The 12,483-nt window shown below is 64.0% G+C and overlaps 3 protein-coding genes across 4 annotated transcripts in view; 1 reads left to right on the top strand and 2 right to left on the bottom strand.

The window, feature by feature from the left end:
- Positions 1 to 9,683, top strand: part of RNF123 (ring finger protein 123) — a 29,664-nt gene extending 19,981 nt beyond the window's left edge. Inside the window, exons 27-39 of the mRNA XM_021686884.1 lie at positions 1,496 to 1,673; positions 2,473 to 2,547; positions 2,698 to 2,785; positions 2,874 to 2,961; positions 3,051 to 3,135; positions 4,420 to 4,559; positions 4,674 to 4,862; positions 4,958 to 5,033; positions 5,269 to 5,353; positions 8,867 to 9,009; positions 9,151 to 9,245; positions 9,379 to 9,464; positions 9,549 to 9,683. Of these exons, the coding sequence (XP_021542559.1) occupies positions 1,496 to 1,673; positions 2,473 to 2,547; positions 2,698 to 2,785; positions 2,874 to 2,961; positions 3,051 to 3,135; positions 4,420 to 4,559; positions 4,674 to 4,862; positions 4,958 to 5,033; positions 5,269 to 5,353; positions 8,867 to 9,009; positions 9,151 to 9,245; positions 9,379 to 9,464; positions 9,549 to 9,672 (1,452 nt within the window). The 3' untranslated portion in view covers positions 9,673 to 9,683. The remainder of the gene's footprint in view (positions 1 to 1,495; positions 1,674 to 2,472; positions 2,548 to 2,697; positions 2,786 to 2,873; positions 2,962 to 3,050; positions 3,136 to 4,419; positions 4,560 to 4,673; positions 4,863 to 4,957; positions 5,034 to 5,268; positions 5,354 to 8,866; positions 9,010 to 9,150; positions 9,246 to 9,378; positions 9,465 to 9,548) is intronic.
- On the bottom strand, positions 5,688 to 9,746 carry AMIGO3 (adhesion molecule with Ig like domain 3). Its single transcript, XM_021686885.2, has one exon. The coding sequence runs from the start codon at positions 8,183 to 8,185 to the stop codon at positions 6,653 to 6,655; it is 1,533 nt and encodes a 510-aa protein (XP_021542560.1). The 5' UTR covers positions 8,186 to 9,746; the 3' UTR covers positions 5,688 to 6,652.
- Positions 9,747 to 9,801: 55 nt separating this feature from the next.
- On the bottom strand, positions 9,802 to 12,379 carry GMPPB (GDP-mannose pyrophosphorylase B). 2 transcript variants are annotated; one of them, XM_021686886.2, is made up of 10 exons: positions 12,259 to 12,379; positions 12,011 to 12,144; positions 11,804 to 11,884; positions 11,664 to 11,712; positions 11,356 to 11,498; positions 10,986 to 11,144; positions 10,821 to 10,899; positions 10,619 to 10,746; positions 10,349 to 10,531; positions 9,802 to 10,265 (listed from the first exon to the last, which is right to left on the bottom strand). In XM_021686886.2, exons 2-10 carry the CDS (start codon positions 12,137 to 12,139, stop codon positions 10,134 to 10,136), a joined length of 1,083 nt encoding a protein of 360 aa, XP_021542561.1. In that variant the 5' UTR covers positions 12,140 to 12,144; positions 12,259 to 12,379; the 3' UTR covers positions 9,802 to 10,133. The 2 variants fall into 2 exon arrangements, with proteins under 2 accessions (XP_021542561.1, XP_021542562.1); XM_021686887.2 differs by lacking the exons at positions 10,619 to 10,746; positions 10,821 to 10,899 and having other exon boundaries at positions 12,259 to 12,362.
- Between the last annotated feature and the right edge of the window lie 104 nt (positions 12,380 to 12,483).

Raw genomic sequence — 12,483 nt, 5'->3', positions numbered from 1 at the left:
CACCCTCTGACCCTTGCTTATATCTTCTTGGGTTCTTAGGTTTGAGGGCACATCAGAGCTGAGGTCAAGTCCAGATGCTCTAGCTCCAAGACATGTGGGTGCTCTGGGTCTGGGCTGGGGCCTTGTTCGTGACCCCTCCTGGGCACAGACCGTGTGGGAACCATCCTGTGGGGAACAGGGCCTTTGGCAGGTGGCTTGCTTTCGGCGGTCTCTGTTCCACCAGTAATCACTCTGCCTCCTTCCTTCCCACCACCTTCTCCTCTGAGCTCTAGACCTGCTTCCTCAAAACCACCTCTTTGGGGGCATTTTTAGGCACCTCGTGCTGCCACATCCCCTCTGCCTTGGACCAGGCCTGCTTCTCCTCCAGTACCGCTGGCCTCTCTGAAGGTTCCATCACCCCCAGAAATGTGCGCCCCATGCTTGTGCAGCCAGTCTCTTGCCCCCACAGCCCATCAGTGCCTCCCCATCCTGGCCATCCAGTCCCTTGTCTGCTGACTTGCGCCTAGATGAGGCTGTGCTTCTTTTTTTTTTTTTTTTTTTTTTAATATTTTATTTATTTATTTGACAGAGAGAGACACAGTGAGAGCAGGATCACAAGCAGGGGGAGAGGGAGAGGGAGAGGGAGAAGCAGGCTTCCCGCGGAGCAGGGAGCCCGATGCGGGGCTCGATCCCAGGACCCTGGGATCATGACCTGAGCTGAAGGCAGACGCTTAACGACTGAGCCACCCAGGCGCCCCTATGAGGCTGTGCTTCTTCACTGCCCTGTCCCCACTTGCCACCGTGGCTCATTTTGCACGGGGCAGCGTTCCAACCCAGACTTCTGGTCACATGGCACCTTTTCAGTTAAAACCTGTACCTGCCTTTCTTTCTTGCATTCTTTCTTGTCTTTTATTTATTTATTTAGAGAGAGGGAGGGAGAGAGAGGGAATCCTGAGCAGGCTCCACGCCCAGCGCAGAGCCCGACATGGGCCTTGAGCTTACGACCCTGAGATCATGACCTGAGCTGAAATCAAGAGTTGGGCGCTTAACCCGACTGAGCCACCCAGGCGCCCCTAAAACCTGTACCCTTAAAAAACTGCAAGCTAGGGCACCTGGGTGGCTCAGTTGGTTAAGCGACTGCCTTCGGCTCAGGTCATGATCCTGGAGTCCCGGGATCGAGTCCCGCATCGGGCTCCCTGCTCAGCAGGGAGTCTGCTTCTCCCTCTGACCCTCCCCCCTCTCATGTACTCTCTCTCTCTCTCTCTCATTCTCGCTCTCTCAAATAAATCTTTAAAAAAAAAAAAACAAACTGTAAGCTAGAATTCTGGTCTAGGCTGGGGCGTTGCCCTTTCTGGGCACGGGGCGCACCCTCTCGCCTGCCAAACACGTGACTGCCCTGCCCGAGCCACTGCACCCACTGGGGAACACGGAGGCCTTTCCTGGGCCCCCGGACCGAGCCATGCCCCTGTGACCCTTCCCACGAGCAGCCCAGCAGCAGCCTCTGTGCCTCCCGCAGGAGAAGATGCTCGACATCTACTGGCTGCTGCGCGTCTGCCTGCGGACCGTCGAGCACGGCGACCGCACGGGGTCTCTCTTTGCCTTCATGCCCGAGTTCTACTTGAGCGTGGCCATCAACAGCTACAGCGCCCTCAAGAATTACTTCGGCCCCGTGCACAGCATGGAGGAGCTCCCAGGTGACAAGGAGGCCTCTGGCCTGAGCCCTGGCAGCCCCGTTCTGAGCCTCCTAGCCCAGCATCACGCATCCGCGGAGGGAGCGGGCGCGGGCAGCCCCTGTTCTCCTCGGCCCTGTAGTAGACAAGCATTTGCAAAAGCCCCACCTGCTGGAGAGCCCTGCCCGGCACCGTAGTCCCAGAGCCCATGGCTCCTCCCTGGTGCTGGGAGGGAAGGAGACAAAACGGAGTGCCGGGGTGGGCGTCCCTCAGGCTTTCACTTCCTCCTCGGTGCCGCTGTGGTCTGGGAGCCAGCTGGCCTCACCTGGCGCCCTGGCACTGGCCTCGGGATGCGGCTTGTGTTTGCAGGTCACAGCAGGCGGGGATGCTCTGCTGGAGGCCATGTGTAGGAGCTTGGGCTTCTCGCAGACCATTTCAGCCTGGGCTTGGTGGTTTGTGTCTGGATCAGGGCCCCCGGCCTGTCCCCTGCCCCGCCCCAGGCCTAGGTGCAGCCTTTGTGCTCAGAGGCGGAGCTGTGGGTGCCCAAGGGGCTTTGACTGCTGAGCCATCAGGTGTGTGCTGAGATGGGCTTGAGCCCAGTCTTGCAGGACCGTCCCCACCCCCCCCGCCAGTGAGTCTGTGCAATGGCCTGTCAGTCAGTGAATATCATGCCCGAAGCCCCTGCATGACAGCTCCGGCCCAGACTGGCTCTGGGAGTCCACTCTGGAGTCCTCCGCCCAAGCCCGCTCACCCTGCCAGGGGGATGGGCCTGCCCCTGGAGCCGCCGCCCCCGGCCAAGCATTCCCCCTGCCCCATCCTGCAGGCTACGAAGAGACCCTGACCCGCCTGGCCGCCATCCTTGCCAAACACTTCGCTGACACACGCATCGTGGGCACTGGTGAGGAGCCCTCCAGAGGGCTTGGGGCATGGGGATGGGATGGCGTCTCCGGCCGGCTCTTGTCTGCTCAGAATGCCGTCCGGGTGGGCGTGAGGTGCGGGGGCTGGGGCTCGTGCCAGGTACCTGCTGAGGCACGGCCTGTCCCAACAGACATCCGTGACTCGCTGATGCAGGCCCTGGCCAGCTACGTGTGCTACCCACACTCCCTGCGGGCCGTGGAGCGGATCCCCGAGGAGCAGTGAGTGCGGGCCAGTGCGGGGAGGCACGCGCTCTGCCCCACACGGTGCCCAGCCTCAGCCCTTACCCACCACCCCTTGCCCTCACAGGCGTGTCGCCATGGTGAGGAGCCTCCTGGCTCCCTATGAGCAGCGGCCCTGGGCCCAGACCAACTGGATCCTGGTGCGGCTGTGGAGGGTAAGCCCGGCTGGAGGGGAGGTGGCTGTGGCAGGCTGGAGGGGAGAGTTGCCCTAACCCCAGCTGACCCCCACGGACCCCCCTCACAGGGCTGTGGGTTCGGGTACCGCTACACACGGCTGCCGCACCTGCTGAAAACCAAACCCGAGGATGCCAACTTGCCCAGTCTCCAGAGTGAGTGGCTGCTCTTGGGTCCTCTAGGGGTCTTCTCTCTTCTCCCAGCCTCTGTCCTGCACTCCTGCTGGGCCCCAACTCTGCCCCCTGGGGCTTCCATCTCCCAGCTTCCTCTCTGTCCAGGGACACTGGGCCTACTCCCCCTGGCTCCCCAGTGCCACGTGCGCCCTTTGGGCCCGAATGCCCTGCTGGGTCATAGGGAAAAAGGGCAGTATCTTCCCAGGTTGCCTGCAGCTGACACAGAGTGAGGACCCTGAACCAGCTCCCTGACCTCCAGCCTGGTCCCAGCACCATGTCCTTCTCCCCCTTCATTGCCATCTGCTGGTGCCAGACCTTGGGTACTTGAGTCAAGGCAGGGGCACGGACTAGGCGGTGCCCATGGAGCTTCCAAGAGGAAGAGGCATTTGGTTGGGAGCAGAGGCTTCGCTCTGTCTTTGGGGGCCATGGTCCAGCAGAGCCCTGTGAACCCAAGGACCTTCACCTAGGCCGGGCCTGGGGTGGGCCAGCTTGCAGTCTGCCTGCCACACACTGCGCTAACCCCACAGGGTGGCTTTCCTTGGCCCACGTGGTGTGTTTCTGCCCTCGTGGGCAGGGTTTTTGCGTGAAGGGGTCCCCAGAGGCTGATTGCCTAGTGCAAAGTCACACATCAAGTCCTTGCCAATTGTTTTGGTCGTGCCTGCAGGTGGAACTGAGCTGCAGATGGAGAATGGCAGTGGGACCAGATACTTGTCCTGCTGCTGTAGGAACTATTGATTTGCATGGGCGGGGGCGGGGCGGGTGTCCAGCCCAGCTGCGGCTAAGGGCTCTGGTTACTGCTCCCTGTCAGCCCAGACTTGGCACCCACCACCTCGGCCATATGCCAAGGCCAGGCCAAGGGCAGCAGAGGAGAGGAGAGGGCTCAGACAAGTAGGTCTTAGGGACGCTGACCTGGATACGAGTGAGGAGAGGTCTGGGTCACCCTGTCTGGGTCTAGCCCTCCCTGAAAGCCATGTGGCTGAGAACTTGCTGGGGACAGGCTGGGGGGCAGCTCTAGGCTTAAGGGATGGTGTGGGGCTGGAAAGGACTTCAGCCCATGGCTTGCCCAGCAGATGGAGGGACAGATTTAGCTCTAACCCCCGGACAGGGCTGTACCCTGTCCTCCCGCCTTCGTGACCTGAGCATTCTCAGGGAGCCATCTTTCTGTCCGTACACCAATGGCCCAACAAGTGAGGACGGAGGTAGACAGGGCAGGCAGGAGCCCCAGAATGGAGTCCTCGGTGATGCCGCCTCCTCGCGCCCCCACAGAGCCCTGCCCCTCCACCCTGCTTCAGCAGCACATGGCGGAGCTGCTGCGGGAGGGGCCCGACGTGGCGCCCAGCTTCCTCAACAGCGTCCTCAACCAGCTCAACTGGGCCTTCTCGGAGTTCATCGGCATGATCCAGGAGGTGCGTCACGGCGGGTCGGTGGGTCGGGCGGGCTGCAGCGTTGCAGTGGGCCCGGCGCGATGTGCGGCGCCACCAGGCCACTGAGCGCTGCCTGCCCCCCCGCCGGTGGCTCAGATCCAACAGGCTGCCGAGCGCCTAGAGCGGAACTTTGTGGACAGCCGGCAGCTCAAGGTGTGCGCCACCTGCTTCGACCTCTCGGTCAGCTTGCTGCGGGTCCTGGAGATGACCATCACGCTGGTGCCTGACATATTCCTTGACTGGGCCCGGCCTACGTCTGAGATGCTGCTGCGGCGTCTCGCGCAGGTGTGTCCATCTGGGCAGGGAGAGGGGGGGCCCCCGGGAAGGCCCCAGTGGCGAGCCCACCCTCGACACCCACCAATGGGCTCCTGCCCGCACAGCTCCTCAACCAGGTGCTGAACCGGGTGACGGCTGAGAGGAACCTGTTTGACCGCGTGGTCACCTTGCGGCTGCCTGGTGAGGACCCAGTGCCCCACACCCAACATATCCCGGGGCTCGCTTCCTCCGCTGGGAGCAGGGATGCCTGATTGTCCGTGCTGTGTCGGGACAGCCGGCCTGGGCCCCCGCAGCCTTAGCTCGCCCTTCTGTGGGGAGGATGCTGGGGAGGGGGGGCTGGTGCTAGCCAGGCAGGCCTAGACCCCCTGCAGTAGGAGCACGCAGCAGCTCTTGCCCTCCCTCCTCCCCCGCCCAGGCCTGGAGAGCGTGGACCACTACCCCATTCTGGTGGCCGTGACGGGCATCCTGGTGCGGCTCCTGGCGCATGGCCCAGCCTCGGGGTGAGTGTGAGGCCCGTGGGCCCACGGGAGCTGGCGTGGCTGGCGGGAGTGGGCCGGCCAGGGCCCCTGCCGCTGTCTCTTTGACTCTGCAGTGAACCTCGGTATCAGGTTTTTGAGGCAGGGGGAAGGCCGTGAGGTACAAACTGCCCAACTAGGTGGCAGCAGCAGCAGCTCTGAGTAGAAGAATCGGAGAGCGCACTGGCTTGTGGTTATGCCTCAGGCAGGGCTGGGGTGCTATCCTGCATGTACGGGACGGCACTGCTGGGCTCAGGGGCTGAGGACACGCACTGCTACTTGTGTTCGCGAAGGGTCCGGTAATGAGCATGTACCACCTTTATTAAGGAACTCCAGGACAACTGGATCCAGGATGCTCGTAGGAGCCCCCAGCTCAGCACCCACACAGGAGGGCTCTCAGACCCCTCTTCCCCGCCTCCCTGCGGTGGGTGGTAAGATGCGTATAAGACCAGGGCACGGCCTCGGCCATTAGGCCGAGACCAGTGCCAGCCCTTAAGAGGCTTCTACCCTCGAGGGACAGTGAGTTCTGGCTCAGCCCTTCCATCTTGGCCATGCTCAGCAGGCTTTTTACTGCTGAAAAGCTGGGGGACAGGCCCTGGTGGCCCTTACTGTCTTGTGAGCCCACGGAAGAGACCCTGCCCTCAGAGTGGCCTGTGGATGCCGCTGGCCAGAGACGGCGAGGCTGCTCCAGCTGGGGCTCGGGCCAGGCCCCCCGAGGGGTGGCGGGGAGGGGTCTCTCGCCTTTCTGCCTGCCCACCAGACTGCACGGAGTTGTGAAGCTTGAAGGAGGTTAGATGTTGGTGCGGGTTTCCTCCTTCCACCCTGGGTGGGGGCCTAGGTCTTCCTTTGGCGCTCTCCTCCTCTTCCCCTGGGCGCCCACTCTCTTCCTGCCCCACTGGGAAGGGGAAGATGGTTATGCTTCAGTTCTTCACCACTACTGCTTGATAGCTGCCTCGGCCCCTAAGGGGGTGCCTCGGGCTCTAACGCACTGGCCCTTCCAGATGGCCCCAGTTCCAGGCCTCGGGGGACACTTGGGCACCAGCAGGTCCTGCGGGGGCCTCCGGCCTTTGAGCCCTGTGTGAGAGCAGAGCAGGAGAGAGGGCGGGGAGCCCAGCCCTTCCATCAGCGAGTGGGGCTGCTGTAGTTGAGGTCAAGGCCACACAGGAGGCTGGAGGACCAAGCCCAGCGCCCCCACCAGCATCTGGCAGCTCTTGCCCGGGGCGGCAGCGGGGAGCGGGGCAAAGCAGCGGGCGGGCGGTGGCCTGGCTCTGAGCCCAGGGCGGCCTAGGTCATCACCAGCGCCTCGGAGCCCGTGGAGCTAGCCGACTCAGAGCCAGCGTGGAGCCGCAGGCCCACGGGATTGTAGAGATCAAAGTCCTCGGCGACCGCCAGCTGCACGCGCCCGTTGAGGCCCCTCCTGCCCGGCTCCAGAAAGACCACATGCTTGTGCACACTGGCCTTGCGGCTGGGCACGTCAGGCGGGGTGGTGCCGAGCCCCGACGGCCGCGCGCTCGGCTCCTGGAGGGGGCCGGGCCCGCGGGGCCAGCAGAGCCGGCGGCAGGTGCAGGTGCGGCGATAGCAGCGGCGGCAGCCCGGGCAGGGCGGCGCGAACACGTAGAGCAGCACGAGCACCAGGCCCACGGCGCAGCCCAGCAGGGTGGTGAAGCCCGTGTTGAAAGCCTCGGGCTCCGGGCGCGGGGAGTGCACGCTCACGTTGTACTCGTGCGTCTGGTTGTGATGCAGGCGCGGCCCGGCGGCCAGGCACACGAAGAGCCCCTCGTGCCGCGGCTGCACGTTGCTGATGGCCAGGCTGCCGTCGGCCAGCACCGCAATGCTGCCGTCTCGGGACCCCGGGGCCATCAGCAGCTCCTGCTTTGGGGACACCCAGGCGATGCGCACAGCCGGGGCGCTGGTGTTGCAGCGCAGCGTCAGGGGCCGACCCATCTGCACGTGCAGTTGCTCTTCGGGCCGCTCCAGGCCCCCGGCCGCCCTGGCCGAGCAATTCTCGAAGACGCGGCTGTGCTCAAAGAAGCGCACGCGGGACGTGGGCACCCTGAAGGCCAGGCACATGTACTGTGGGGCGAAGTCACTGACGGCACTGAGGCCCCGCTGGAGCCAGCGCTGCAGCAGGTGGTAGAGGCGGCAGTCGCAGGCCAGGGGGTTGTTGTGCAAGTAAAGGCCGTTCTTGAGAAAGGCCGGCAGGGCAGCCAGGGCAGCCACGGGGATGCGGCCCAGGCGGTTGGAGGAGAGGTCCAGAGTACGGAGGTGGGTGGCGCCCAGGCCGTGGAGGTGGTCAAAGGAGAAGGAGGAGAGCTGGTTGCAGCCCAGGTAGAGCCGGCTGAGTGCGCCCAGGCCCCGGAAGGCGAGCTCGTCCAAGTGCGCCAGTCGGTTATTGAACAGCAGCAGCCTCTCGAGCGCCCCCAGCCCTTCGAGGTCGTGGCGTCCCAGCGCCCGCAGCGCGTTAGACGATAGGTCGAGCAGCCGCAGGCCGCTGGCGTTGGTGAACACTCCGCGACCTAGCGCGTCCAGCTCGTTGTGGCCCAGGCGCAGGGCGCGCAGCCGGGAGAGGGGCGTCAGCCAGCCGGGCCGCAGGCGCTGGAGCGCGTTGTGGCTCAGGTCGAGGTCTGTGGTGGCGGCGGGCAGCGCGGCCGGCACGTCCTGCAGCCCCAGGCCCGCGCAGCTCAGCAGGTCGGCAGCGCACACACATCTGTAGGGGCAGTCACGGGGACCGGAGGGCAGGAAGCCCTCCGCGCCCGGGCCACCCACCCCGACGCGCGACAGGCACAGCAGTGCGCCCAGCAGCACCAGCCAGACCATGGTGGCGCCTGCCTGGGGCTGGGACGGGGCAGCTCTGTGCCGGACACGCCGCGCCGGGACTCACCCACTTCTGCTGGCTGTGGGTTCAGCCCCGCACGCCCACCGCCCCTGCTCCCCCGGCTCCGGGGCGGGATTTGGGGCCGGCCTGCCCTCCGCACTCTCTCCTCTGGCTTCCCCAGCTCTCCTCTGGCTTCCCTGGTCAGCTTCTAAATACTCTCACGGAGGAGGGCGGGGCCGCAGCCTCCCATTGGCTCCTGTTGGAGGGGGCGGGGCAGCCCCTCTCCTCCCCGCGACCGAGGTTCCCCGCCTGGCCGCCAGAGGGGGCGCGAGCCCGCCCCCAATGCCCCAGCCTGTGCTTGGCCAGTGGCTTTGCCCGTGCCCATCTCCCCCAGAACAGTAGGAGGGGAAACCTGGGAAGCACTCCTTTAAGCTGCTAATGATGTTCTTTATTTGTTTTCTTTGGAGAGTTAGTGTTTATTAGGGGTAGGCAGACTTTCACTATCTGCTGGTCACCCCCTTAAACTGGCACCCAGGCTGTATGAGTTCTTACTGGGCTCTAGGATGAGGGGCATGGGGTGGGGGCGGTGGGTGAAAACAAGAGGTGAGCTGGATTGTCCCACCACCCCCGCCCCTCCAGCAGGTACTGCTTTCTGACTACGCCTGTCCCCCTCTCCCACCTAGGAGAGAGCGAGCCACATCCGTGCTCCTTGCTGATCCCTGCTTCCAGCTCAGCTCTATATGTTATCTCCTGGGGCAGCCAGAGCCCCCTGCCCCTGGCACTGCCCTGCCTGCCCCTGACCGGAAGCGCTTCTCCCTGCAGAGCTGTGAGTGGACTGGGGGTGGGTCAGGGGTTTGGGGCTGGACTAGATCAGGAGTCTCAAGAAGAGCAAAACCCCAAGTTGCGGTACTTAAGAGGCACTGGGTTCGAGGGCTACGTTGGGTCTGACACCTGCTACCGCCCGCAGACACAGATTACATCAGCGCGGAGGAGCTGGCCCAGGTGGAACAGATGCTGGCACACCTGACCTCTGCCTCTGCCCAGGCAGCTGCTGCCTCCCTGGTGAGTGGGTGCCGCGGCATCCGGCTGTGCGCCGCCCACATACACGCTGGCACAACTGTGCACACTACATAGGCTCCTCGTCTCCTTGTCTGGGCATCCGGCCCCAGCTCACCCTGCGCTCTGCTCCCTGCAGCCCACCAGCGAGGAGGACCTCTGCCCCATCTGCTATGCTCACCCCATTTCCGCCGTGTTCCAGCCCTGTGGCCATAAGTCCTGCAAGTAAGTGGGCCCCATGGGCGCAGGGGGCTGGGGAAGCAGCAGGGATACACAGGCCCTCCTCCTCCCCCTCCTCCCCCGTTGTAGAGCCTGTATCAACCAGCACCTGATGAACAACAAGGACTGCTTCTTCTGCAAAGCCACCATCGTATCTGTAGAGGACTGGGAGAAGGCGGCCAGCGCAAGTACCACCACTTCCTCAGCCGCCTAGCCCGCACAGCAGCAGCCTCCAGCCCTGAACTCAGACCCAGGCTGGGCCCTATTTATGAGCTTCCCCTTGCCCTGTTCCCCATGACCCCCCCCCCCGCCGCCACCACCACCACCACCACCACCACCACGTCCAACCTCCTTGCCTGAGTGTAACCTCACTGGCGGGAGCCCAGCCATGTCCTGATTGTGCCTGAGCTTGACTTCCAGTCAGGGCCACGGTGAGCATTAAATTATTATTCCATACAGCCCTGGCCCGGCCCTTCTTGAGGGAGCGGGCTTTGTGGGGTATGCCCAGCAAGGAGCCTGCCAGATTACGTCCACGGGAGAGGGCAGGCGTCCAACCGCTTCAGTCTCGTCTAGTCCTCCCAGAGAAACAGCGAGTCCAGGGCCTTCTGATGTGTCACACCAGGGCTCCCCCCGCCAGTGGGGAACTGGGGACTCGGCCGGCCCCATGGTATCCCCTCACATGATGATACGAGGCTCTGGCACCGACTCGCCGATAGACTTGTGGGGCAGCACGCTGGCGCCGTTGAGGTAGAGCTCGTCGTTAACGATGACGTCTTCACCCAGGACCGTCACGTTCTCCATGCGCACCTCGGGGGAGGGGGGCAGGCCTGGTCAGCAAGGCAGGCGCATTCCCTGCCCCTCTCCCCGTTCGGCCGAGCCCCTAGACTTACCCACTGGCCCACGCGGCAGCGCCAGCCCACAATGCAGGACTCGAGCCAGGAGTGGGATCGGATGTGAGCATCTCGCAGCACTGTGCACCGCCGGATGCACACGCCATCCTCCACCACCACACCAGGACCCAGGCTCACGTTGGGGCCGATGCTACAGTTCTGGCCGATGCGGGCACTTGGGTCCTAAGGACAGTGGGGACGATACAAGTGAGGCATTCATCTCCCAAGCCCGAGAAGGGGCATTTATGATGGGCCGGGCGGGGGCCTCACCACCAGCACGTTGCCCACAATGCCAGGGCCTGAGCATAGTTGCTCAGGCTGCTTCTGTCGCAGGGACTGTAGGAAGAGGCACATGCCGGTGAGGAAATCCTTGGGCTGCCCTATGTCCATCCAGAAGCCTGTTGGGAGGAAATGCATCAGGGGGCTCAGCCCAGCCACACCACACCCCTACCCTGTGGCCTCCCTGCCTCACCCTGCAGCTCCATGGCATATAGCTGCCCCTCCTTGGCCATGACAGGGAAGATCTCCTTCTCAATGGATGTAGGCTGCAGCTGTGGGAGTGGGCAGCTTGTGAGCAGGGTCGTGGTGGTAGGGGCCTGCCCTACCCCAGCCCACCCCACAGCTGGCTTCCACACACCTGGATGCGCCGCAGCACTGCAGGGTTCAGGATGTACATTCCTGCGTTGATCTTGTTGGACACAAACACCTGTGGCTTCTCCACGAAGCGGTGAACGCGGCCTGTGTCAGCCTCACATACCACCACACCATACTTAGAGGGCTCCTCCACTTTGGTCACCTGAGTGCAGGGGGAACCTCAGGCCCAGTCCAGGTGTGTCTGAGCCTCGATAATGCATACTGTCCTAAATCTCGGGCTGTGCCCCAATGCTTAAAGATACATATGGTACAGCTTTGCACCCACAACACAAGGGGAGGGTTAAAGGCTGGGCAGCGGGAGAGGCTGGACATGGGGGACAGGCGTGTCAGAGAAGAAAGATCTGGTCCCTTACCAGGATGGAGCCCTCCTGGCCGTGGTGCCGGTGGAACTGCACCATGGCTTGGAAAGGGAAATCGCAGATCACATCACTGTTGAGGACGAAGAAAGGGTCCGCAGTCTCAGAGAGCAGGTCACGAGCAAGTGCCAGGGGCCCAGCTAGGAGAGAAGTACAGGTCACCATCTTCCCGAGGGGGGGGGGGGGGGGGGGGGGGGGGTGGACGGACAACTGAGCCCCTGGATCCAGGCTCAGCAGACCCCATCCAGGCTGGGTCTTACCCCTTCCCAGGCCCTAAACCCTCCCCCCAAGGGACTTTTACTGACCTGTCCCCAGAGGCTCTTCTTCATGGGACATGGAGATTCGAATTCCCAGCTGTAAGGGAGAAGCCGCCTGTCAGGTGCCTCCCACCAGGGTGGGTGGTTGCGCGGGGAGCGAAGAAAAAGGTCAAAAGTCCGAGCCTCACCCTCTGCTCCTGCGCCTTCATTTCCTTCTCCAGCACCTGAGACATGTAGCTCACGGCCAGAATCACGTGGTCCACGCCTGCCTGTTGTACGAAACAGCGCCGGCCGATAGAAGGGCTCAGCCGGAAGGTACGGGCGTCCGCGACCCCCAAGTGCTAGCCGTCCCTCGTCCTGCCAGGTCCCACCGCGACACCGACCCCGGGTCTTACCGCGGCCAGCGCCTCCACTTGGTGCAGCAAGATGGGCTTATTGCAGAAATCCACCAGTGGCTTCGGGATGCTCAGCGTCAGCGGCCGCAGACGTGTCCCATAGCCGCCCACCAAGATCAGTGCCTTCATCGCGCCTGCGGGCGGCCGGAGAGTGAGTCCCGGGCTCCGCGGCCCGGCCCGCCCGGCCGACCCTGCCGCGCACTCCCGCCGCCGTGCCCGGCCCCGCGCTCTTCGCCTGCCAGACTGACCCACTCTGGCTCTGCCTTGGCCGCGCAGTCCGCCGTGACGCCGGCCCGGGGCTGCACCCAGCAGGACGCGACGCCAGACGAGGGCGGCTAGCCCCGAACTCAGGCCGGACCTAGGCGGGCGGTGACGTGAGCCCGAGCCGGCCAATCGGCTGCCGTTGACGTGGCACGGACGCCAACGTCGGAGCGCTGAGGCGCGGCGCTCCGGCAGACGTAGCCAATAAGAGC

This window comes from Neomonachus schauinslandi, chromosome 1 (genome assembly GCF_002201575.2).
Source record: "Neomonachus schauinslandi chromosome 1, ASM220157v2, whole genome shotgun sequence".
In the NCBI taxonomy this organism is placed as follows: Eukaryota; Metazoa; Chordata; class Mammalia; order Carnivora; family Phocidae; genus Neomonachus; species Neomonachus schauinslandi.
The sequence above is the reverse complement of the archived record's forward strand: the minus strand, read 5'-3'. Positions and strand labels throughout refer to the sequence as shown.

Coding starts and splice junctions, on each gene's coding strand:
- GMPPB (XM_021686886.2), bottom strand. CDS start 12,139: ATGAAGGCACTGATCTTGGTGGGCGGCTATGGGACACGTCTGCGGCCG. Junction 11,885..12,010: donor AAGTGGAGGCGCTGGCCGCG/GTAAGACCCGGG, acceptor TTCGTACAACAG/GCAGGCGTGGACCACGTGAT. Junction 11,145..11,355: donor GCCAGGAGGGCTCCATCCTG/GTAAGGGACCAG, acceptor CCCTGCACTCAG/GTGACCAAAGTGGAGGAGCC.
- AMIGO3 (XM_021686885.2), bottom strand. CDS start 8,185: ATGGTCTGGCTGGTGCTGCTGGGCGCACTGCTGTGCCTGTCGCGCGTC.